Consider the following 24,025-nt stretch of genomic DNA (forward strand, 5'->3'; position numbering starts at 1 on the left):
TTTTGTTAACAGTTTGACGTACTTTCTTAGTCCTTTCCCAAAAGAGCAGTGATCCGTCTACTCACAAGAGAGAAAATACATGATTACATATTCTAGAGGTTTAGTCTATACTTCTATATTTTTTATTAACTATCTTGTTCTTCACTGGCTTTCTTTTTAACTTGTCTAGTTTTAAATTGTTAAACTCCAGAACTTGATGATCCAGGCTTATTTTACACCTCACTTATCAATGACAAGTAGTCTCATTTGAAAACAAAAATCAGTTTATTTGGAATTGTAAAGGATACCTACTAAAAGGGTATGTTATTATTTGACATGGTAATTGTGTGTCAGTGACCCTTAGGGTCTTGTTCATCTTCCGTGTGGCATGGATTGAGGCCCAGAATAGTTGAGATGACTTTCCACGGATTATTGCAAATATGCAGTCAGATTCCAGAGAGCCAGTTCTTGGCCTCTTGTGGCTTAAACATCTTCATTGGTTGCTTACATTTCATTAGACAGCACAGCACTGCTCTGAAGCTTACATTTTAATATAATAAAACTCATTAACCAAATAATTAAAATGAAATCATTGAAATGAAGACAAAAAGAAAAAATAAAAAAGACATGGCATAGAAATCAAAGACCGTCATATACACACAACCACTTTATAAGTAAGTGTTTTCAGTTTTCACAATTCTCCCTAAAAGGCGTCTGTCCATTCTTACTCAGCTTCTAGCATCTTTTCAAATTCCTGTCAATCTGTAGATCAGAATATCTCTAATTACAGAGTATGGCTCTTGTAAAATGTAGCCTGGCTGTCTGTTAAAAAAAAGAGAGCGTACAAATCCTGTTTGCTATAGGTAAGCTCTCTGTGAGCACCAAGATTTCTTCCTGAGAGCATTAAAGGACGCCTGTATGTGATACACGACAGCATTTTCATTCTCCCAGTGTTTTGTTTTCTCATGCCAGGTGGTAAAGTTGCTTGCCTTAAACCTGCTGAGTATTTTTTTCCCTTTTTATGTTAAAAATAGAAAGAATATTTTTCCCTCTGGCTGAAAATTTGGAACTCATATGAATGCTTTCCCTGTGTCAGAACAGCTAGAAGAACAGAGTCCATTCAAGCCTGCATTTAACGTAGTGACCCACTGGCTTGCTTTGATGACCCGTGCCAGCTGCTGGAAACACGGAATTAAATGATGGGTGCTTTGGAGAAAGGGTGTGTTACCCAACCTGCTGTTGGAGTTCACCCTTGCAGGAAGTGCTAATGAGAATGATTTGTGAAGCAAAAAGCTGTTGAAGTACTTACGGCAATTTGGTTTTTTCTTTATTGCCTATAAATTCATGGTGCATTCATGGTGCATGGTAGATCACTGTCATGCAGGGCATTGCACTTGGTTCTCCTTGAATTGGAGAATTGTCTTCACGATTGTTTCTTAAGCCCAGCTGGTTGATAAAGGAAACTGATTTCAGGTTGTGCTGATGTGCAAACTGCTTTCATCAATGACTTAAAGTGACTGCTTGTGGCAAACAGCAGAAGCTCTTAACCAATTTAGATGTTTAGGAAAGGATGTTAGGCTTTTGTTAAAATAGTAACTAATGGGCTGAAATGTGTTAAGAGGAACCTAGAAACAGCTTGGAGTCCCATTTAAAGGCAATAAAAGTATTTTGGTCCCCTCCCCCTTTCAAATTATAAGCGCAGGGCAAAAAGTATGCTTACACAGAAAGAAGTGGCAAGTATAATTTGGTACACTTAGTCCTGTCTGTTCCCATGTCTACATAAAATTTTTAAAATGGCATACTAGTTTCTTTGGTCAGAAAAGGGAGAGAAGTTTGGTTCAGATATAGAACACAGTTTCAGCAGGGCTTGAGAATATTATTAGTGTAGATGTCCTTAGACATAAATTAACTTTTTTTTTTTTTGCAGTTTCTTATGGACAGTTGCAGAAAAATCTTTAGTTAATAGTTATGATTAAAGACTCTGCTGTGGATTGAATTGTGTTCCCCCCAAAATTCATATATTAAAGCCCTGACTCCTCATGTGATGGTATTTTGAGATGGGGCCTTTGGGAGGTCATTAGGTTTAGATGAGGTCATGAGGGTGGAGCCCTCATGATGGGATTAGTGCCCTTATAAAAAGAGACACCAGAGTTTGCACTCTCCTCTTCTCTTTCTTGCTCTTTTTTTTTCTCTGTGATGTGAAGGTGACTGTCTGCAAGCCAGGGAGAGAGCCCTCACCCAAACCTGACCATGCTGGCACCAGCTTCCAAACTGTGACAAAATAAATTTCTGTTGTTGAAGGCAGCTAGCCCATGATATTTTGTTATGTCAGCCTGAGCTGACTAATACAGGCTCATTTTCTTTTCCTTTGTCAGATTAAACTGCTGAAATCCTGTATTTTATCTCTTTATGTCTTTTAGTGGTAATGAGATGCAACTCTAACACTCAAGCTAGTCACTGTATTTCATTGGTAGGCCATTGGAGTCAGGAGCCATTTCTTATATGAGAACTATCTAACTGTAATTCTCTTGCCCTTGGAATCTTGTAGTGTTTCCTTGGGGCATTGAGGATAAGATTTACTGTATGAGCTTTTCAGCAGTTATTCTATAAAAGAAACATCTAGTGTCTCCTTTCTGTCTGTGGTAAATCTCCACAAATCTCTCAGTTAAATTGCACTTATTTATTGCCAGTTTTTAAATAGTTCATTGAAGTATAATTTTCTACTATAAAGTGTACTCATTCTAAGTGCAATTTAGTGATCCTTTATAAATGGAAAAGGTTGTACAGTCATCACCACAACCCAGTTAAAGAACTTTTCCTTCAACTCCAGGAAGTTCCCCATGGCAGTGTGTAGTCAGTTCTTTTTTTCCCCACCACCACCTCAAGCAACTATTTTCTGTCTCTATAGCTTTGTCTTTTCTGGAAATTTTACGTAAATGGAATCACTCAATATGCAGTGTTTTGCATCTGACTTCTTTTACTTAGCATAAGGTTTTTGAAGTTTGTCTATGTTGTAGCATGTATCAATAATTGACTTCTTTTTGAGCTGAATAATGTTCAGTTTTAATGAATATGCCACAGTTTGTTTATCCACTCGCCAATTAATGGATATTTGGATTGTTTCCAGTTTTTAGCTATTACAAATAATGCTGCTATGGATATTTGCATACAAGTCTTTGTATGTTTTCAGTTTTCTTGGGTGGGAGTGGAATTGCTGAACCATATGGGAAGTTTATGTTTAACTTTTTAAGAAATAGCCAAACTCTTTTCAAAAGTGGCATACCATTTTATATCCCCACTGGCAGTGAATGAGGGTTCCACTTTCTCCACATCCTTGATAACCTTGTATTGTCAGTCTTTTCAGTTATAGCTATTTTAGTGCGAATGTGTCAGTGTATCATTGTGGTTTTAGTTTGCAGTTTCTTAAAGACTGCTAATGACGCTGACCAGTTTTCATGTGCTTATTAGCCATTCATATATCTTCTATCTTGTTTATCATGTTTTTATTCTTCTATGGGCTGTCATATTGTTGTCATCTATAAGAAATCTTTGCCTAGCCCAAGTCACAAAGATTTTCTCCTGTGTTTGCTTTTGAAAGTTTTAGGCCTATAATTCATTTTGAGTTGATTTTTGTAAATGGGTATTTGGTAAGTGTGTAGGTTCATTGTTTTTCAGAGGGATAACTAATTGTCCCAGCACCGTTTGTTGAAAAGACTGTCCTTTTCCCATCGAATTGCCTTGGCACCTTGTTGAAAATTATTTGACCATAAGTGTAAGAGTTTATTTCTGTAGTCTTTAATTTAATTACATTGATCTATACCTGTCCTTCACTAATACGTTGCTTTGTTTACTTTAGCTCTATAGTAAGTTTTGAAATACTGTATCATAAGTCTTCCAACTTTGTTCTTTTCTAAAATTGTTTTGGCTAATCTAGGTTCTTCACATTTCCATATAAATTTTAGGATCAGCTTTTCGATTTTTTAGGGATTTTGATAGGGATTGGCATTGAGTATATAAAATAATTAAGGAAGAATCTCCATCTTAACAATATTGAATTTCCTAATCCATGAACATGGATTCTTTTTCCATTTATTTAAATCTTGTTTACTTTCTCTCCATAGTGTTTTATAGATTTTAGTGTACAAGACCTGCACTTCTTTTGTTAAATTTTTGCCAAGTGTTTTTTAATTTTTAATGCAATTGTGGATTAAATTTTTAAAAATTTATTTTTGGACTGTCTTGCTAGTATATAGAAATATTGATTTGCGTATATTGGCCTTATATCCTGCAGCCTTGTTAGACTTGTTTATTAGTTCTAGTTGTTTTTATATACTCTTTAGGATTTTCTACTTACAGGATCATATTGTCTGCAAATAAACTCAGTTTTACTTCTTTCTTTCTAACTTGTATGCTTTTAATTTCTTTTTTTTCTTTTTTTTTTTTAATTTTACTGGCTGGAACATCCAGTACAGTGTTGGCTTTCAGACTTTCACCATTAGTATGATGATAGTTCTGAGTTTTCTCAACTTCCCTTTATCATCTTGAAGAAGTTTTCTTCCATTCCTATGTGATTGAGCGTTTTTATTGAGAGTTTTGTCAGATGCACGCTCTACATCTATTGAGATGATTATGTGGGTTTTATTCTTCTATTTATATGGTATACTATATTCATTGATTTTCAGTTGTTAAACCAGCCTTGCATTACAGGGGTAAATTCCAGTCAGTCATGGTAAATAATCCTTTTTGAATGTTTCTGAATTCATTTTGCTAATATTTTGGTAGGATTTTTGTGTATATATTCATGAACGATACTTTTCTGTAGTTTTCTTGTGATATCTTTGTCTGACTTTGGTATCGGGAATACAGGCCTCATAGAATGAGTTGAGAAGTATTCTTTCCTCCTCTTCAGAATTGGTATGATTTCTTCTTTAAACATTTGATAGAATTTGCCAGTGAAGCCTTCTGGACCTGATTTATTTGTGGGAAGCTTTTTAAAACTAATACAGTCATTTTACTTATGATAGAATCAGTCAGATTTTCTATTTCTTCTTGAGTCATTGGTGGTAATTTGTGTCTTTATATGAATTTGTCCATTTCATCTAAGTTGTCTAATTTGTTGGCATAACATTGTTCATGTTATTTTTCCCTTACAATATTTTTAAGTTCTGTGGTTTATAGTTATATGCCTGCTTTCATTCCTGATTTTGGTAGTTTGTATCTTCTGTTTTCCTTGGTCAGTCTAAGTAAAGGTTTATGGGCTTTGTTTCTCTTTTATAGAAGATCCTAACTTTTAGTTTTATTGATTTTCCTCCATTATATTTTTTTAAAATTTCATTGATTTCTGCTCTGATCTTGATTATTCCCTTCCTTTTACTTGCTTTGGATTTAATTTGCTTTTTTTCCTAGTTTCTTACACTGGAAGTTTAGATTACTGATTTGAAACTTCTTTTCTAACATAGGTATTTAAATCTATACATTTTCGTCTAGCCAGTTCTTCAGCTGCACACCATGAATTGTGATAACGTGTTTTCATTTTCACTCAGTTAGAAATGCTTTCTAATTTCTTTTGTGATTACTTTGACCTTTGGATTATTTAGAACTGTGCTGGATTATTTAAGACTGTGTTGTTTAATTTCCAAATACTAGGAAATTCCCAAATTTATTTCTGTTGTTGATTTTTAATTTAATTCTGTTGTGACTGGAGAACATATTTTGAATGGCTTCAGTCCTTTTAAATTTATTGAGACTTGTTTTATAGCTTAGCATATAGTCTGTTCTGACAAATGTTTCATATGCCCTTTAAAATAATATGTATTCTGTTGTTGCTAGGTTGAGGGTTCTGTAAATGTCAATTTGGCCAGTTTGGATGATAGTTTTTTCAAATCTATATCTTTGTTGATGTTATGTCTAGTTGTTCTCCATGATGTTTTGAGTATTGAAGGTTATTCACCTTGAGACCTTGTGGGCTATTAAGACCTTTATAATTTTTGCCTCACCTAGCTAAACAAAAATCTAGAAACCCAAGTGAATTTCTAGAGTTCCAATAAAGAAAACATTGTCAGTTCAAGTAATAGAGTGTATTTTAAATAAAGGTCTTCAGGTATTGGAGTTTAAAAAAAAAAAAAACTTAGATGTATGTATCACAGGATTATGTTTGTGTTTCAGAATCCTCTGCTTCATGGGAGGAATTCATTTACGTTAGTAAATGACAAGCTTACTCGGTACAGGAAAAACTGTGGAGATTTCAGGAACTTGCTGGCAAGTCTTAGTTCAGTGTTTAAAGATTGGGAAAATGCATAGGTTCATTGCTCCCTCCTTTCATTTGTTTCTTCTTTGGTGCTCTTTTTCTCAAGCATGGGTGTATTTTGTTTGATTCATTATTTGCCTCATACATAAGTTTGGATTATCCCAATTATCTCATAATTGTCCCATTTCTAATTACTCTTAGATGGACTATAATGAAGCCAGCAGGACTTACACATTGGAATTTTAAATGTATAGAATTACAGGGAAGGTTGAATCTACAAACTAATGATAAAATTTGCCTGCCACAAATCTGGTTCAAATTGGTAGACTATCCTGAGGATGGTGGGTGAAATTAAATACTTTCTAAGGTCCTTTTTCGTACTGTCCTTTAAGTATATGAGTAATAAACAGAAGGAAGTAGGTGGAAGAGAAAAAATAAAACAAAAAAGAAATAAAAGGATCAGTGAAATAGAAGGGTCCTGAGTAACTGCCATCAGTAAATGTCAACCCATGAAAAATGTCTTTCCATTTAGAACTCACTAAAAATACAAACAATTGTTTATTGTTAACTTATGTAATAGTCTCTTATATGTTTCAAGATGACTTAATTGCTTCTTTGGCTTCTCATTAAAAAATAAATACATGCTCATTGGAAAAAAATCAAATAGTAATTCAGTAGTGCATAAAAAGGGGAACTCTCTTCATTCATTGTCCCCCTCTCTTCCAAACCCTCCTCATACCCACATTCTTTGTCTTGCTTTCTCTCACTTCATAGGAATAACCCTGTTAATCCCTATTAATGTTCTATATCATAGTCAAGATGGTTAATTGTTTTAGTGTATGGTAAATTGAGGCTATAGCCACAGGCAGTACATTTTAGAGAACCTCCCATTCCTCATGGGATCAAGCATCTTGACCTAAGAGGGAAAAAAAGAGCTTACAACAAGATGGGATAGGGCTAATTCATACTTAGTAAGTGACAACAACAAAGATGCCTGCATATATAGTCATGATAATGTGGAAATGATATCTTAGCCACACATAACTGCATACATCTTACATAGCCCATTACTCTTTGTCTGTGTATTTTCTCTTTCCGTAGAGCTTTATTTTAACCATTTATATAGCTATAAAATTAAGGTAAAGGGTGGTGATCAGAATTCTAGACTGTCCATTCCCCCATTCAGTGATAGCCAGTACTGAATACACAGTGTATGGGTTTAAATTGAAGGAACACAAAAAGACATCTTCATGTCTTTTAGACATGAAGCTTTTAGAGGAGTAACTCAGTGAGGCCTTGATCATTTATTCATCCATTCAGCAAATGGTTGTTGAATGCCTACTTTATGTGCTAGTCATTGTGGCAAGATACAGACAATAAACAAATAAAATCTATGTTCTAGGGCTGCTGTAACCAAACTGGCTAGCTTAAAACAACAAAAGGTTATTTCCTCTCAGTTCTGGAGGTTAGAAGCCCAGAATGAAGGTGTTAACAGGGTTGGTTCGTAAGGACTTCTGAGGGAGAATCCATTCCGTGGCCCTCTCCTAGCTTGTGGTGACAGCTGGCAGCCCTTGGTGTTCCTTGGCTTGTAGGTGCATCACTCCAGTCTCTGCCTCATCTTCAGTTGGAGTTCTGTGTGACTGTGTCCAAATTGACCTCTTCTTATATGGACATCAGTCATATTGGATTAGCTCACCCCCCTTTATGAACTCATCTTAAATTGATTACATCTGCAAGGACCCTATTTCCAAATAAGGTCACATTCTGAGGCTCTGGAAAGAACTTGAATTTGGGGGGGAACACTGTTCAACTCATGACAGCACTATAGAGAAAACTTGAAACAGGATAGTGGGATGGTGAACGCTGGGGTTGTGAGGGGCTTGTGATTTTATGTAGAGGATCAAGGAAGGCTTGTTACTTGGTTATTATTTGAACAGAGAACTGAGGAAAGTGGAAGATAGAGCCTGGTGGATATCTCTGGGGAAAGCCTTGCAGACAAGAGGGAGCATTGCCCAGAAGCATCAGGGAAACCAGCGTGTCTGGAGGAAAGAAGCGGAGGTGAGATCAGAGAGGTATCTGCGGCACATATCACATAGGGCCTCCTAGACCTTCTGCTTTTACTCTGAGTGAAATAGGAAACCGCTAAAGAGTTCTAAGTAGAGGATGATCTGATTTAAAAGGCACTCTGGCTGCCGTGATGAGCACGGGCAAGGTTGAAGTAGGCAGATGAGTTAGAAGGCTACTGCAGTGATCCAAGTGAGAGAGGTAGTGATGGAGGTAGCGAGAAGAGGTCAGACTCTCGATATATTTTGAAAGTAGACTTGGCAGGTTTTGCTGGCAGTTTGAAAATAGGATGTGAGAAAAGGAAACAAGTCAAGGGTGATTGTTAAGTTTTTGGGCCTGAGCAACTGGAAGGAATTGGCATTTACTGAGAAGGAAAAGACATGCTAAGTTGGTTATATAGGTCTTGACTTCAGGAAAAAGTCCTGGGTTATAAATATAAATCTGGGAGAAGTCATCATAGAGATGGTCTATAAAGACATGAGAATGGGCGAGATCCTTAAGTGGGGCAGAGGTGTGGGATCTAGGGCACAGGTGGAAGGGGTAACTTAGATAGATGCACACACAGATAGTTCATCCAAGCCAATAGGAAGGATGCAGAGTATGGGTATAGAAACAGGTGGGTTGACCAGTTTGAGGAAGAATTCATGGAAGAGGCTGGCATGACCTGAGCCATAAAAGGCTGGATAGGAAAGGGCCCAGAGAAAGGTATCCCAAGTGAGGCAACAGCCAAAGTGATGGGGTGTCCTAGTGCTATGAGTACTAACAGGACTTTCTCCAGAAATAGGGATTTTTGTTACTGCTGTTACTTTGTCTCTTGAGTTTACTGTTGATGAGCATTTCTGACCACTTTGTACCATTTCTAAGTTTCTTCTAATTTTAATCACTTTCTAATCCAGTTGTTTCATATCTGTCTTTTTCTCTCCATCCTAAAAAACACTAATTTAGGCTTTCATTATTTTACCATTGGACAGTTATAGCATCCTATATTAATTACCCTCCAAGTTCTTCTTGTTCAACTCATCCCGTATGTTGGTACAGATTCAGCTTCTTATAGCACAGATCTGATTATGGGTCAGCCCTTCTTAGTCACTCTCTGTTTCTTTGAAATTAGTCCCCCAGCCAAGACTTTCCACAACCTTGTCCCATCCCACCATTCTAGACCCATATTTCTACAGGTTCCCTCTGTGCACCCTGTACTCAAACCAAACTGTACTCCCGCTAATACTCTTGGCTTTCCGGCTCTTCTGTATGTTTGCTCGTGATATTTCTTCCACAAAGAATGTCCATTCTTTTTTCTCACCCCCAAATTTCCTCTAAAGAGATTCTTGAGGTTTAAGAGCCAGTGTATGCTGGATTACTAATGCCCAGTGGTAGTTTTATTGTAATATGATTCATTATCAAAGATGCTGCTGCTGGTCTGCCGTCAGTGGGACAAATAAAACCTCTACTTATTTTTATGCTCTCTGAGTACTGCCGATTAGTAGTAATTTTTTTGTTTCCATCACTGTCTTTAATAATAACGATTTGAATTTTTGAATTACAGCAGAACTAATCCTCAGGTTCTCTGTATTGATTTATAAATCTTAGCCTCATCGAAGAAGAAGTAGAGAAAAATAACATCGCTGTATTTTGAGCTCTAGAATATTATACAACTTTCTTCACAAAATCAGAAAAATATTTTAAAAAAATGAAAGAAAATAAATGAGAGGTCCTTAAGGAAAGATACAATGTAAACACAGTACATCATTATTTACCAGTTTTCAAGAAGATTTACTACATGGAATATGGTTTGAAAATTTCTGGTACTTGATATTTCCATTTAAGAATGAGTCAAATTCTTGAGGCATATTGTAAAACAGTGCTGGATGTTTGCATCCAGCTGCATCCCCTCCTCCATCATCCACAAAAGCACATTCAACTAGTGGCCGCCTGCTTCTCTCCTTGCTGAGGAGTCTGACTCATCGCTCACTGCATCTCTTCAGCTAATCCATGAATTTCAATTTCATTCAATTACCAACTTCTAATTGGATCTCATTGCCAGATTGGTCAGTTCCAGAGCATTTTCTCTTGGCTGCACTGTTTCTATGGCTACTTGGTTCCTTCTGCCAACTTCCTGTATTAGTTTGATGACATCCACTCAGGTCTGAAGCTAGACAGATACTATAAAATTACTACAGCACTGTTAGTACAGTATCACTCCAGCACTACTGTCATCTTGCATTCTGCCTCCCTCCTACCACTCATCCAGAATGGGATCAAGTCTAGATGGTGTTCTGAATTCTGTATCACTTTAGTATTTAGTAAATTATCATATTTTAGTATGGTTCACCAAGTTTTAGAATTTGTTTTAGGACCTTAGAAAATTACAGAAAAAGAAAAAAAGAAAATCTTGGAGATGCTCTTTCTCTGCCCTCTCCACTCCCTACTCCCAACCTCAACGCACACTGCCAAGCATATAGCACATGTACATTACATAAATGAGCCAGGGCTTCCCTGGTGGCACAGTGGTTGCGAGTCCGCCTGCCGATGCAGGGGACACGGGTTCGTGCCCCGGGCCGGGAAGATCCCACATGCCGCGGAGCGGCTGGGCCTGTGAGCCATGGCCGCTGAGCCTGTGCGTCTGGAGCAAAAAATCACTTCCTCATTTGATGAAAAGAACTTCCTTTAGTTTCTTTCTTATGTTAGCATCATGTCCCAGTTTTGCACTACTTTAAGTGCACTCCTTTCTGGAAATGGAGGAATTAGACTAAAGAGTGGATGTTCCTTGTTCTTAACTGCTATATGCCCTGTAAATATGAACTAATAACCTTCAGGTTTTATGGGACATGTTCAGTGGGTCTTTAATAGTTAAATTGAGTGTTTTTAGTAAAAAAATTAAAAGACCATAGAATGCCATGAAACCCACCCATTGGCCAGCAAACTTAAAAATTTCCAGCTGACTTGGGAACAGGTCTGGTCTTACACCCAAGTTATTTAAGATGAGAAATATTATTCATCCAGAATGAAAAAGACTTGTCATAATGTTCCCTATATAAATTCGTCTTGAAGCCAGTGGGCTGAACCAGATGCCATTATTTTAGTTTCTCATTAGCTTACACTATCACCTTTTTTTCTAGAGTGAGCTAAGACCAAGAGACCTTCAAAATCTTTCTTCCTGTGGCTACACAGTAGGACTCCAAAAATAAAACGAGAGATATCATAGTCTGCAGGATTGGAGTCTAACAATAAAGGTTTTGCATTTACTCTGCTCCTGTGCCTGGGGTTTTAATTTAACACATCAATGAAAAGTTAGCATTTAAAAAGGGGGGAAAACACCCAGCAGGACTTACTTTTATTAGTGCAATTTGTAAGAAATTACTGCATTTAATGAGAAAATCGTTAAGCATGGAAAAAATGGGCTGTGACTAAACTTATGGAGCTTAAACGTTGAGGTTTTAATTGAGTTTTTTAGTTATTGGTAAGAAAAATAATAATAATAATTTAAAAAACCGGGGCTATATCTGTACTGTTGAAGTGGTCAGTGCTTTATATACCTTCGTACAATTTCCTGTGCTACTGATCATGCATAATATTACTGCTGTGGTATTCTCTGTCATATCTGCTGACTTTTTCTGTTCTTAAAAGGGGGGCAAAGAATCTAGCACAACAGTTTCTAAAAAGGGGAAGGGTGGGGCAGAGGCAGAGTGCAGGACAGAGCTGTGTCTACTCCACAGTCCACCTGCTTAAAAATAAGACAGCAATTGAATTTCACTTTCAGGTTCATAAAGCTTATATTTTTTCCCTAGTTCTCAGTTTCTTTTGTTGCCACCAGTGATTTATTTTCCCCTAGTAAGCAGATTTCATTAAAGAGTGTAAGACTAAAAAACGGGAATAACACCAGACCAAGGAGCACAGACATTCAGGACAAATTCTTGGTATCTTAGATCCAGACTCTTTTGGAAATGGAAGCAGAAAGGGTATTTAAGAAATAAATCAGCATAAAATGTCATTTAGAGGGAAAATATTTAGGAAATCTTTTTTTTGTACTTATATTTTCAGAAGTGCATTTGCTCCTGAAAGGACATGAATACCATGGGAAGGGTTCAGTCACTTCTAGTTACTCAGGTTTATCAACATGGTCCACACAATTGTGAGAAACCTGTTAACTGTGTTTCATCATGAACCTGAAGGAAAGGGAAGTGTATGTAGCTCACCCTTCCCCTGTGTGCACCAGCTCTGGGGGGAGGACTGGGGCAGGTCCAGCCCCTGCGGGTTGCATTTTCCAGGCTCCCACAGCTGCTAGCTTCCTACTGGGTTCAGCCAGTGTGAGAGATTGGGGGGAAGTAAGGAAGGAGGGAGAAGCCAGGATATTTCTCTTTTTCCTTTACCGAGTAGGGCAGCAGCTCCAAGTCCTCCATGGTTTTGGCTCCCATAGGACAGGCCCCTGAACTTTAGTTATACCCCCTCTCATTTCTTTTCTGCTCTGTTCTGTTCTCCTCCACAGTGCCAGGGGTGCTAGGAGCTTCTTGCTGTTCCTAATCTCTGGGTTACAGCACCCATTCTCAGTTGGCTTAATAGTTCTTTATCACCCGTGTAACAGTTGCCTGCATTAAATTTCCCGGTTAAATATTCAGTGATTTCTGTTTTTCTGGTTGGACCCTGGCCAATAATACACGAAGCCTCTAACCACAATGGCCAATTTATACCCTATAGTAAAGAGACACAAAGAAGCTTCTTTGTGACAGATTTCTGTTTCTGTAACCTTTATTAAAAACACAGACTTGTTTTCTTACCAGGCAAGTGTTTCTTGTTAAGTTTTTGCTTTAAAACAGTGATTGTAATTTACATGTGGATTTAATTGGCGGCAGACTGGACTACTTGCTTAGATTTTTATTTGCTACTGATAGATGTTATTCCTTTTAATTCTCTTAATGACTGATCTGATCATATACTTATTTGATTTAAATGCTTGATCTTTATTGTCACCTTATTTTGTTTTATAAAGATGCCATTGACTATGTAAACTGTTCGACATTTAATAATGATTTAACTGCTGACATCTGCAAAATGTGCACCTCTTCAATAAGTAAAATTCTCGTAAGGCATTGATTGAGATCATGAGAAGAATTAAACTGGGAAACATCCTGAATGATTCCTGGGCTCAGCAAAATCATTTGAGATGGTTTTCCAGTCCTTTATATATAATGTGTGACAGCTGAATGAACCCACTGCTCTTTTGGCTCTGTACGATGGAGGGAAAAAACCCACAACAAATGACTTCCTTTCACTTTGTTGGAAACATCTTTGCAGAGAACAGAGGGAGTAAGTAAATGTTAAGTCAGAGGCCAGCAAGCACATGGCCCCAGATGTTTGTGACTGCAGCAAGAAGGGAGATGACTCATTTTGTAGGACTTTGGAAGGTGTTGAATGTTTTCTCTAAAGAGATTAAACAAGGAAACACTGCCATTTTCCTCTTACATGACACTTCTGAATCTCGATAACATTTTAATATAACATTAAAGTATTATTGTGTTGACTCATTTTATGTATCGACAATCTGTACTCCTGTCAGATGCTGGCTTAATATATAATGTCCCTATTATAAACCTCAAAATCCAGAACAGAAACTTTTGAAATCCAGAATAGACATCTTGTTTTTGAAAACTTCTTGAGATAAATGACAGCCTTTGCCTGACCTGGTATCCTAAGACGGATGGCCTTTCCAATGGCCATTTTTTATTTTACCTGCTAATGAGTATTACTGAGCCTCTGACTAACTCTGAAAAGCATTTTGGTGAATTATAATTAGGGCTGTGATTTACTGAGTATGAACACTGACAGACCATTTCTTAGCCCTATAATTGATGTAGAAGCAGAGAAAAGCACCCTGATGATCAGCGTTTCCTGTATGAGGAGCAGGGGGAAAGGGGGAGTCAAAGTAGATTATTTTTTTAGCCATTTCTGCGTTTTACTTTTATTAAAAATGGCAGGGAAATGCCACCAAAGTTTGGATGAGAGGTCCCTTATCCACATCGCATTCTGATATTCAGTATATTAAAGCATCATCCATCACATCTGTTTACTGGTGTTAAGTGATTCATTATAGTCAGTGAACCACAAAATAGTCTAGGTAGAGGGACAGAATTCAGAACTATGGACCAGACGCACAGGCCATGTAACTGAGTATTCCTAGAAGGGCAAAACCTGGTTCTGTGTATTCATTGGATTTATTAGAAGTTTGGATATGTTTATCTAGTATCTGCATTCCTGAACCTTCTGGAGGAAAGAACAGAACAGTCTAACATGTAAATAAGAAAGCTAAATCCAGATAGGCCTGCAAATACATAAAGACTTCATTCTTCAATGGAAACTGGTTATTGAGACTCCTACTTCTTTTCTTTGTATCTTTTCTTTTCCATACTGTTATTGCACATGGATTTTTGGCTTTGCACTTGCTTTATTTTAGTTTCTTTTGAATATTTTTTTCTATAAGATGGCAACTGTGTGTGTGTGTGTATTCCATCATATTTCAAGATAAAAATGGGTCTGGAAGCTGTGTTTTTTGCAAAGCCATTCAGCAGTCTCTAGTTGTTTCATGGGTTCCTGGGTGTAAGGACACCCTAAGTTTCAGTACTTAATCTTTTGTGCTCATTATACTCTTTCTTGCAGAATTTATATAATAATTATACATAATATTATTTATGTAATACTTTATAACACAGTAGACAATTCTCCTCTTCAAATAATTTCTTCTCTCAGTATCTGTGTTGCCTTACCCTCCTTTTTCCCGTCTCCCTGACCATTCCTTCTTGGCCTCCTTTGTCAGCTCCCTTGCCGCTGTACAACCTCTAAACGCTGCAGTTCCTAAAAGGCTTGTTCTTGAACCCTTTTTTTCCTACACTTCCTCTATCCTGCCACAGGCCCCTTGCACGCATTGTTCGTCCTCCTTGGAATTCCCTTTCCTCCCACCTCCTCTCCTGTCTAATTCTTCCTCCTCCTTTTTCTTCTCTACTCCTGTCCATGGACTCCATGTGCTGGACCATGCGCTTTTCTCCAGGTACACCCTGTGCTTTCCCACCTCTCTTCTTTTTTTAAAAAAATTTATTTATTTTATTTATTTATTTTTGGCTGTGTTGAGTCTTCGTTGCTGCGTGCGGGCTTTCTCTAGTTACAGTGAGCGGGGGCTACTCTTCTTTGTGGTGCGCGGGCTTCTCACTGCGGTGGCTTCTCTTATTGCGGAGCCTAAGCTCTAGGTGCACAGGCTTCAGTAGTAGTGGCTCACGGGCTCTAGAGCACAGGCTCAGAAGTTGTGGCACACAGGCTTAGTTGCTCCGTGGCACGTGGGATCTTCCCGGACCAGGGCTCGAACCCATGTCCCCTGCATAGGCAGGCGGATTCTCAACCACTGTGCCACCAGGGAAGCCCCACCTCTCTTCTTTATACTTTTTGCTCACTCTGTTTTTTGCTGTCTGATAGCCAAATTCTGTTTTTCATTGTCCAGCAAAAATGCCATGTTAATTCATGAAGCTTTCTTTTAATCACCAAAGATTTTTTAAAATTCAGAATAGTTGATATATTTCCGTACCACTCACAGCCCTGTTCACATTTACCTCCTGTTACTATTTTTTGTGTATATGTATTATATCCTCTGTTAGACTGTAAACTTCCCAAGGGTAAGGATCTTATCTTCAACTTAATTGTATCTCCTATAGAATGTAGCATAGCATTTTATATGTAGCAGTTACACAGTAAATATGTACTAGGCTAAATTAAAATAATCACTAAATCAAGCAAAGAGAAATATTTACATTATAGCTTGCTGAGACTCCTTATTCACATTTCAGAAGAAATGAGAAACTTGCATCTCCGGGATTACTGCCCTTGGCCTGTAAAGGCTCTTATTTGTGCACAGATATGAAACGCTCAGTGAACTTCACATCAGACTCTCTGAGAAAGCAGCCTGCTTGAGTGGTATAGGAAATATCAAACATTCCTGTTACTTCGCCTTTCCAGGCTAAAAAAGGGAGATAGCTTCTATTGCTTTGAGTTTCTTGTTGATGGTTTTCTGCTCTGCTTACTAATTAGGGCTATTTACCTTGTTTAAAAAGACCCATCCAAACATTCCTTCTCTCCTTTGAATTGTAGTTGGATATTAATTCACTGCTGCCGGATACATTGGTAAAGATTCCTGAAATTGCAGGGAAGTGTTTCTTTAATCCCTCGAGTTGGTTAAGTACTTTATTGTAATAGAGATCATAATCTCCTAGTTGGTAGAAAAGATGAAATGGTTACTGGGGCTGTTTTCTCTTGCTGCAAAATTATTATATTAGGAAATACCTTGTCCAGCTTTTTAATCCTTTTCACATGCTGCAGGCACCGCATTTCAGCTCTTTCATAAGGCATTGAGCAATGCTCAGGTCACTGCGATTCAGTTAGTGGCCTTGAGCCTTTATAGGCAAGCCTTGAAAGTAGTTTTTTTAGTACTGCACGCACACACATTCGTAACTATAAGAATGCTTGGATGAGGCCACGACGATGACAGACCTGCAGTCTTACAATATCTTGACCATTCAGCACAAACTGCTGAACAGCCAGCTAGCAAGCAGTTTCAGGGGACAAGTGAGAGTGAGCCTTTAGGCCATGACTGTGCACATCTCCTTGGTTTGTTCCTCCACACCGATCGTAAGTGTCTATTGTGATCTGCTCAGCAACTTAAGTTCCCTGATGACTTCATGCTTTTATTTTCCTGTGCTTTTTTTTTATGAAGAATGTTTATTTTTTTGTTTATGAGGTAGTCTCAAGTTGCAAACCACCTTGGAAACTATAACATTATTAATGCATTTCCTCTTCCTATAGCATTTATGATGTTGCTTGCTGACCATTATTGTTAAGTATTCATGGCTCTGTAGAGTGCTGAGTAACTTAGAGACTGTTCAGATTCAGCTAAGGGCAGAAGATACGTAGCAATGATTTTCCATTCTAAAAGGACTTTATGAAATTAAGATGAGAGCTGGTCCTTTCTAATTTGACCTGTGATTAGAAGAAGATGGAGTGTCCCTGGCTCATTATTTTTCATTGTGCGACACTGTTTGACATTTATCTTGAGTGGAATTAGGGGAGGGAATAGAAGATCTGTTTTCTATGACTGTATCAGGAAAGGCAGTTGTGAAATATCCAAATGACCCCTGAATTGTGGGGGGAAATAAAAAGCAGCAACAGCTTAGTGTTTGAAATGCCAAAAGGAACATTTAGCTATAATTCTAAGCATTTTAGAAATTTTATTTCTTGTCAAATGTCAATAAGTATTATGCAGACTTTCTAAATGTAGACTTTTGAAGTCAGTGTTTTGCATCTCATCTTTCCTTCCCATCCACCCCCTTACAAGAAAAATAGCTTTTGTGCATATGGACCGCGAGGCTTTTGATCCATAACACATACTTACAAGCACACAAGAGCGTACATTCTCTCTAACAAGCATCACTCAAATCAAGGAAAATAAATTTATTGTCTTATGTTCTAGCAAGTCACCAGTTAATAAATCACATTGAGCAGTTTTTGGATACTAACGAAACACTGTATTTTATGAAGAGCATGGACTGTATCAGAGTCTTCCGGGAAGAAGCCATTCAGGTAATGCTATCCTGTGTCCTCTTCCTAACCAGTTGGTCACCACCAGAGGGGGGAGACATATAGCACCCCACAAATAAGCCTGGGCTTTGGAAATACTCATCCTTACTGTGAAGAGCAGCGTATGCCAAGGAAGTAGAAATGACTAACTCATTTTGCTATTGGTGTAATTTCTGAGGAGGAATAAAGACGTGTGGGTGAGTGGGATCTTTTATCCCTGGGAGTTAGCTTTTTATTACACTCTGTAGCCCTGGCTTTATGATTTCTATTTAGGGAGCCAATGAAATTTCTATTGTATTGTATTATATTTGGCTAACTATTTTAGGGAAATGGGTGGAAAAAATATAGTTGTGTAATTATTGAGAAGGATTTGATGAAGACAGAAGTAGGGATCTGAATGCCAGGAAAAAAAGAACACAAAATGAATAACTCAGCACTCCTGTCCCACCTTTTGTGGGGTTTTCTGTTTGTTTTAGTAGGAATATTAGAAAACGCATCTAAAAATCTTCCAAATTATTTCTAGGCTTTTATACATGAACTCTAGATGAGAGTAAGTTTAAATTAGAAAGTATATTTTTAAAGTAGGCACGGTTGTAGTGTACATTAGTTTGTATGTGGGTGCTTATTACATATTTGCTGAGTAAATGAACAAATTACTTCTTGAATTGTTTAGGTAGTTACAAAGAATGATAAGAAAATGAGAAAATTGTTCAAATTAAAATGGGATAAAAGATTCAGTAGTAGATAATCCAAATTCCCTACAGATAAAAAAACAAAATTTTGGCAGAGTAGAGTTAGTATAAGACTAAGGATGACTCAGTCAGGTGGAGAAAGATTTGCTTAGATGAAAAGGTAGTGAAAATGGTTTTTTAGCACCTCTACCCCATGCCCCCCCCCCCCCCAAGGCTGGATGGAGTGTCTGATAACGCTTCTGTGCGCTGTTGCCACCACATGTCCTTTAGAGTACCAGGTCATTGGATTCCAAAAAAAGGGAGAGAGAGAAGGAGATGGAGGAGGATCCAGAGAGACTTTAGAGACATATCAGTCCATCTTAATGACCTTTTTAAACTAAAAATGTAAAAAGAAAGTAAGTTGGGAAAATGTGACTGGTTATTTGCTCCTGTTATTAATTTTTTGTGAATATTTTAATAAGTCTCTATATTTTAGATATTGCATACTGAAATATTTATAGATGAGCTAATGTGATTGAAATTTGCTTCAAAACAATCCAAGGGTTGTGGGAGAAGTTGAGGGTTATCGATGAAACAAGATTGGCCGACTTAACAGTTATGGAAGCTGGGTGATGGGTGCACAAGCATCCCACTAAATTACTCTGTCTTTGTTTGACTCTGTCTATATTAAAACTTAAAAAACAAAGTACCAGGCCACCAAAAAAACTGTGTGGCTATGGAAATTTCTGCACCTTCAACAGATGGAAAGATTTCTGGCTCCCAGCAAATGAAGGTGAAATTTGAAATGCCAGTTTCCCATTTACCAAAGAAGAACATTTTATATATTTTTAATAAATATCGTGGATTCTTGTATATGTGCTGCTTTGGTCTGGGGATGAAATACGTTTCTGTATGAGCTCTGACCTGCCACCTCCTCTACCTCCACATGCTACCACAGTTTTCAGAAGAGCAGCACTTTAACAGTTTCCTGAAAGCCCTTCGAGAGAAAGTGGAAGTTAAACAATTAAATCATTTCTGGGAGATTGTCATCCAGGGTAAGGTGTCATTTATCTTTTTATCCAAATATTTATGCTATTTTTTTCTAAGTATAAATTCTAAATATAAATTATATTGTGTGATGTGTTATATGAGGACCCGATAACTTTCCATGTGGATTTGGGAAACGCTCAGGATTCAGTGAACTAAAAATTTTGCTTAATCATAAGTACAAAGTGATAAATAATAAGTAAACATATAAGTCCCATCTTAAACTCGTTATGCAGCGTGACCCTTTCAGAGATTACGCCTTTCTGTTTGATGAGTAAAGAAGCTGTGCAGGCAGACATTGTTCCCTTTCTGCGATTCTTAGACCTGTCAGTCCTGCTGGATCCACAGCACTTTCACTGACCTCCCCCACGTTTTCCCCTCCTCCACCTTTCATTGCCGTGTTCTTTGGCTTTCCATATCAGCTGACCAGCATCTTCATGCACCAAAGCCATTCAGTTCCTCACTTAAGTGACCAATGCAAATTAATCGTAGAAAGAGGGCAAATCTTTCAATTTTAGGCATGATGTTTGATTTCCGTCATGTCCTTTGCCCATTTTCTTTAACCTGACTTGATTTTCTTTCAGAACCCAAATATAAGAGGTTACCTATTAAAAGTACATATTATGAAAACAATGATATTGCAAAGTATGAAACTTTGTACTTGAAGTAGAGCCCCCCAAATTAGTTTCAACCTGTCTTTCTATGCAAATTCTGTATAAAAGGAGTTGCATTCCTATCTATCCAGCTTCTAACAGGCAGCTTTTCATCACTCAGGCAAGCATTTCTCTGACACTTAATTTTTCAGCCCTTTAACTTCTACACTCGGGAGCAAAAGCTATTAGAATAGGTGGTGAGTGGGGCTTATTCAAATCTCTTTTGTGTCCCTGCTGCCGACCCAATAGATGAAAGAGATTGGTTTTGGTATTTATTGAATGCCTCTAGCATATTGCTTGCTGAAAAGAAACTTGTAGGACACACACAAGACACATATTTTCTAAGAGCCTATAACCTATTGAGAGAATACACATGACCTGTGCCATTTCTAGGTGCAAATGGATGTTAAATGCATGTGCTTTTCTGAAAGCGTTTCATGCATCAGCCATTTGAGGCAGAAGAAAATCTTAGGAAAAAGAGAAAACTAAAGGGTAAATTTTCTATCCTTGATTTGCTCTCACTGAGCTAAACTCGATGTACTGTGCTAAATGATAGACAAGGCCATTCATTGTAAGAGCATGTTTCCTCCTGACCTTAGCTCTCCTGCCATTCCGTCAATAGCCAGTAACACTACTAGAAGTCAAAATGTCTGCACATTCCCATACCTCATGGGTTGGGACCAAAGTATAGTCATTCAGTTTTCCCTTATTTACTGAGCTCCTGCTATGTACTACATTGAGGGGAATATAAAGATGAATAAAGCATAGTCCCTGCCCTAGAGAAAAGTATAATCTGTTAGGAGGGCTAAAATATGTACGAATAGTTATACAGGATACGACGTGATGAGAGCCATTTCAAAGGGATAAACAAACTGATCTGAGAGTTCTAAAGGGGAGAGCCAATCAAGAAAGACTGCACACAGCTGGTAGCATTTGCGATGTGCCCTTCATTTTAATAAGCAAAAATGGGAGAAAGGGTAATGGAAGATGGGAGGAGCAATGTGAGTTGAGTGCCTTTAATAAAGTTTTATATTTCTTATAGAGAAGAGCACCTTTATAGTTCTAAAAATCTCCAGTGCAAAGATGGGAGGAGGTGCGGTGGAAAGGAAGGTGGGATTGGGATTGATTCTTTGTACTTGAATTTTACTCTGTGAATTACTTTCTAGATGGAATTACTCTGATCACCAAAGATGAAGCCTCTGGAAGCTCTGTTACTGCTGAGGAAGCCAAAAAGGTATTGAGGGGTAGCTCCCTGTCTTTAGATGAATTATTGTAGTGGATATTATTTTCTTGATGCCCATTCTTTCTTTTTTGTTTTTTAAATTTCATTCATTCATTCATTCATTCATTCATTCATTCATTTATGGCTGCGTTGGGTCTTCATTGCCGCGTGCAGGCTTTCTCTAGTTGCAGCGAGCAGGGGCTACTCTTCGTTGCAGAGCACGGGCTCCAGGTGTGTGGGCTTCAGTAGTTGTGGCTCACGGGCTCTAGAGTGCAGGCTCAGTAGTTGTGGCACACGGGCTTAGTTGCTCCACAGCATGTAGGATCTTCCCGGACCAGGGCTCAAACCCGTGTCCCCTGCATTGGTAGGCAGATTCTTAACCACTGCGCCACCAGGGAAGCCCCGATGCCCATTCTTTCTTGAAGAAGTAAAATTCTAAGGGTAACTAGATTAGTGTTTCTAGAACTCAGTGCCTCTAGAGTTCCTGGTCCATAGTATAAACCACGCTTAGCGTAGACCCTGGTTAAGGCTAGGAAACCTATCCAGCCCAGTGATTCCCACCCAGGCCACCTGTTAGTCACCTGGGGAGCTATTTTAAAAGAAAAATTACTGATGACAGGTGCCTCTCTCTCTCCCCTGAGGTTCTGTTGGTCTGAGATGTGTTTTGGGCATGATTTTGAGTTTTTAAAACCCCTCAGATGATTGTGATGTGCAACAAGGTAGAACAATAGTGGTATTCTAACATAAGGCATATCTAGGTCTTTACAGTAGAGCACCCCATGTATGCGGGCCCCATGATCTTCATATTGACACAAATGGTCAGTATGCTTGGTGTCTTCCTGCTTGATGTATGAGCATTGAATCTGATTTCAGTTATGAGTCAAAAACATAGCTATTTAGCTCAGTAGTCTTTCATTATACCTCAGATTTGGGGTGAAAATTTAATGAAATTAAATTGAGTAGCTCAAAAGTATATGGTTTGTAACATTCAGTGTCACTTATAGTCACTGGTTGACCCAGCCCTGCTAGTACCACACCTGGCATCTGTCAGTTATGTGCTAAGCCTGTGCTGTTTGCTAGGCACTGTGCTCGATGATAAGACAGCACTCCGCCCTCTAGAAACTCAAACAGCTGGTTATAAGGTAGTAGAAGGAAAAACTGGAGACTCAAAAATTAACTGCCAAGCTAAGGGAGAGCTTGGTCTGGGACTGGTGGACAGTAATCTAAGGAAATGGCAGAAACAAGGCTGGAGATGTTCATCTATGGCCAAATTCAGGCCAAATTTTAAATACCTTGAATTTTCAGCTCGATAAATGCACTTGGAAAAAACCATAATATTGTTTGGCAAAGGAGTTAGAGTATACAAGAATTTTTATTAAGCACTTTGCCTGGCAAAAGCATTTTGTTAAAGAACAGATATGGCCCCCGCTTTCAGGAAGTAAGATCCCAGAATTTAAAAAGCATACTCCATGTTGTCTCCTTAGATAAGCTGCCCACGGCCCTGGATCCTGGGATAGAAAGAGCCTGGGCGAACAGAGGCCAAGCCCTCTGCACTGTTAACCACAGTCCCCACGAGAGTTAACGTCCAGTGAGGCATACATAGTAGATGAATATTTATGAAGTATGATTACGCAGAGGCCTTTTTTGCTTAATTTTAAACTTCATAGTAAGCATCAGTTAATGAAGGTTTCCAGATACTTGAGGTGCTTAAGTAGCAGCAGCCATTTTCAGAGAAAGTATGTGAAGAATTCTGCCTCCTCGCCACGACCAGGTTGGGATTAGAAGGCCACGTGGACTGCTATATAAGAGTAGAAAACATCACTCGTCTTGTTAAACGTCTTTTGGCGAGATGGGCTGATGTTAGGGCCTAGTTAAAGTGAAGCTATCCATCCTCATGCTTCAAAGGGAAATAATTGAATTTTTTTTTTTTTTTTTTTTTTTTGCGGTACGCGGGCCTCTCACTGTTGTGGCCTCTCCTGTTGTGGAGCACAGGCTCTGGACGCGCAGGCTTAGCGGCCATGGCTCACGGGCCCAGCCGCTCTGCAGCATGTGGGATCTTCCCGGACCGGGGCACGAACCCGTGTCCCCTGCATTGGCAGGCGGACCCTCAGCCACTGCGCCACCAGGGAAGCCCCAATAATTGAATTTTTAAACCAGGATTAAAAAAAAAAAAAATACTCCAAGGTGCTGATTATTGTCTCAGAAGGGGTTCAGTGGTGTCTGTACCCCCTTCTGCCGCAGTCAGGACTGAGTGCCTTGGGCTTCAGAGTGCCACTTAAGTGGTTCTATTTCTGTTTGTTATTTTATACAATGGCATGATAATCTTTCCCCCTTGAACTAGGATGCATCATTCAGGACTCTCCAGAGAGACAGACCAATAGAATGCGTGTGTGTCTGGTGTCTGTGTGTGTGTATGTATGGGGGTGGTGGGGACTGATTTATTTTAAGGAATTGGCTCACACAGTTGTTGGGGCTGGCAAATTTGAAATTTGTAGAGCAGGCCAGCAAGTTGGAAATTCAGGCAGGATTTCTCTAT

At 38.5% G+C, this 24,025-nt stretch overlaps 1 protein-coding gene across 1 annotated transcript in view; it reads left to right on the plus strand.

Annotated features, from left to right (window-relative positions):
- Window positions 1–24,025, plus strand: part of XRCC5 (X-ray repair cross complementing 5) — a 99,423-nt gene that overhangs the window by 60,206 nt on the left and 15,192 nt on the right. The window contains exons 17-19 of the mRNA XM_079924063.1: window positions 17,790–17,899; window positions 19,526–19,622; window positions 21,434–21,501. Of these exons, the coding sequence (XP_079780189.1) occupies window positions 17,790–17,899; window positions 19,526–19,622; window positions 21,434–21,501 (275 nt within the window). The remainder of the gene's footprint in view (window positions 1–17,789; window positions 17,900–19,525; window positions 19,623–21,433; window positions 21,502–24,025) is intronic.

The sequence above is a fragment of the Stenella coeruleoalba genome (genome assembly GCF_951394435.1).
Source record: "Stenella coeruleoalba genome assembly, chromosome: 6".
In the NCBI taxonomy this organism is placed as follows: domain Eukaryota; kingdom Metazoa; phylum Chordata; class Mammalia; order Artiodactyla; family Delphinidae; genus Stenella; species Stenella coeruleoalba.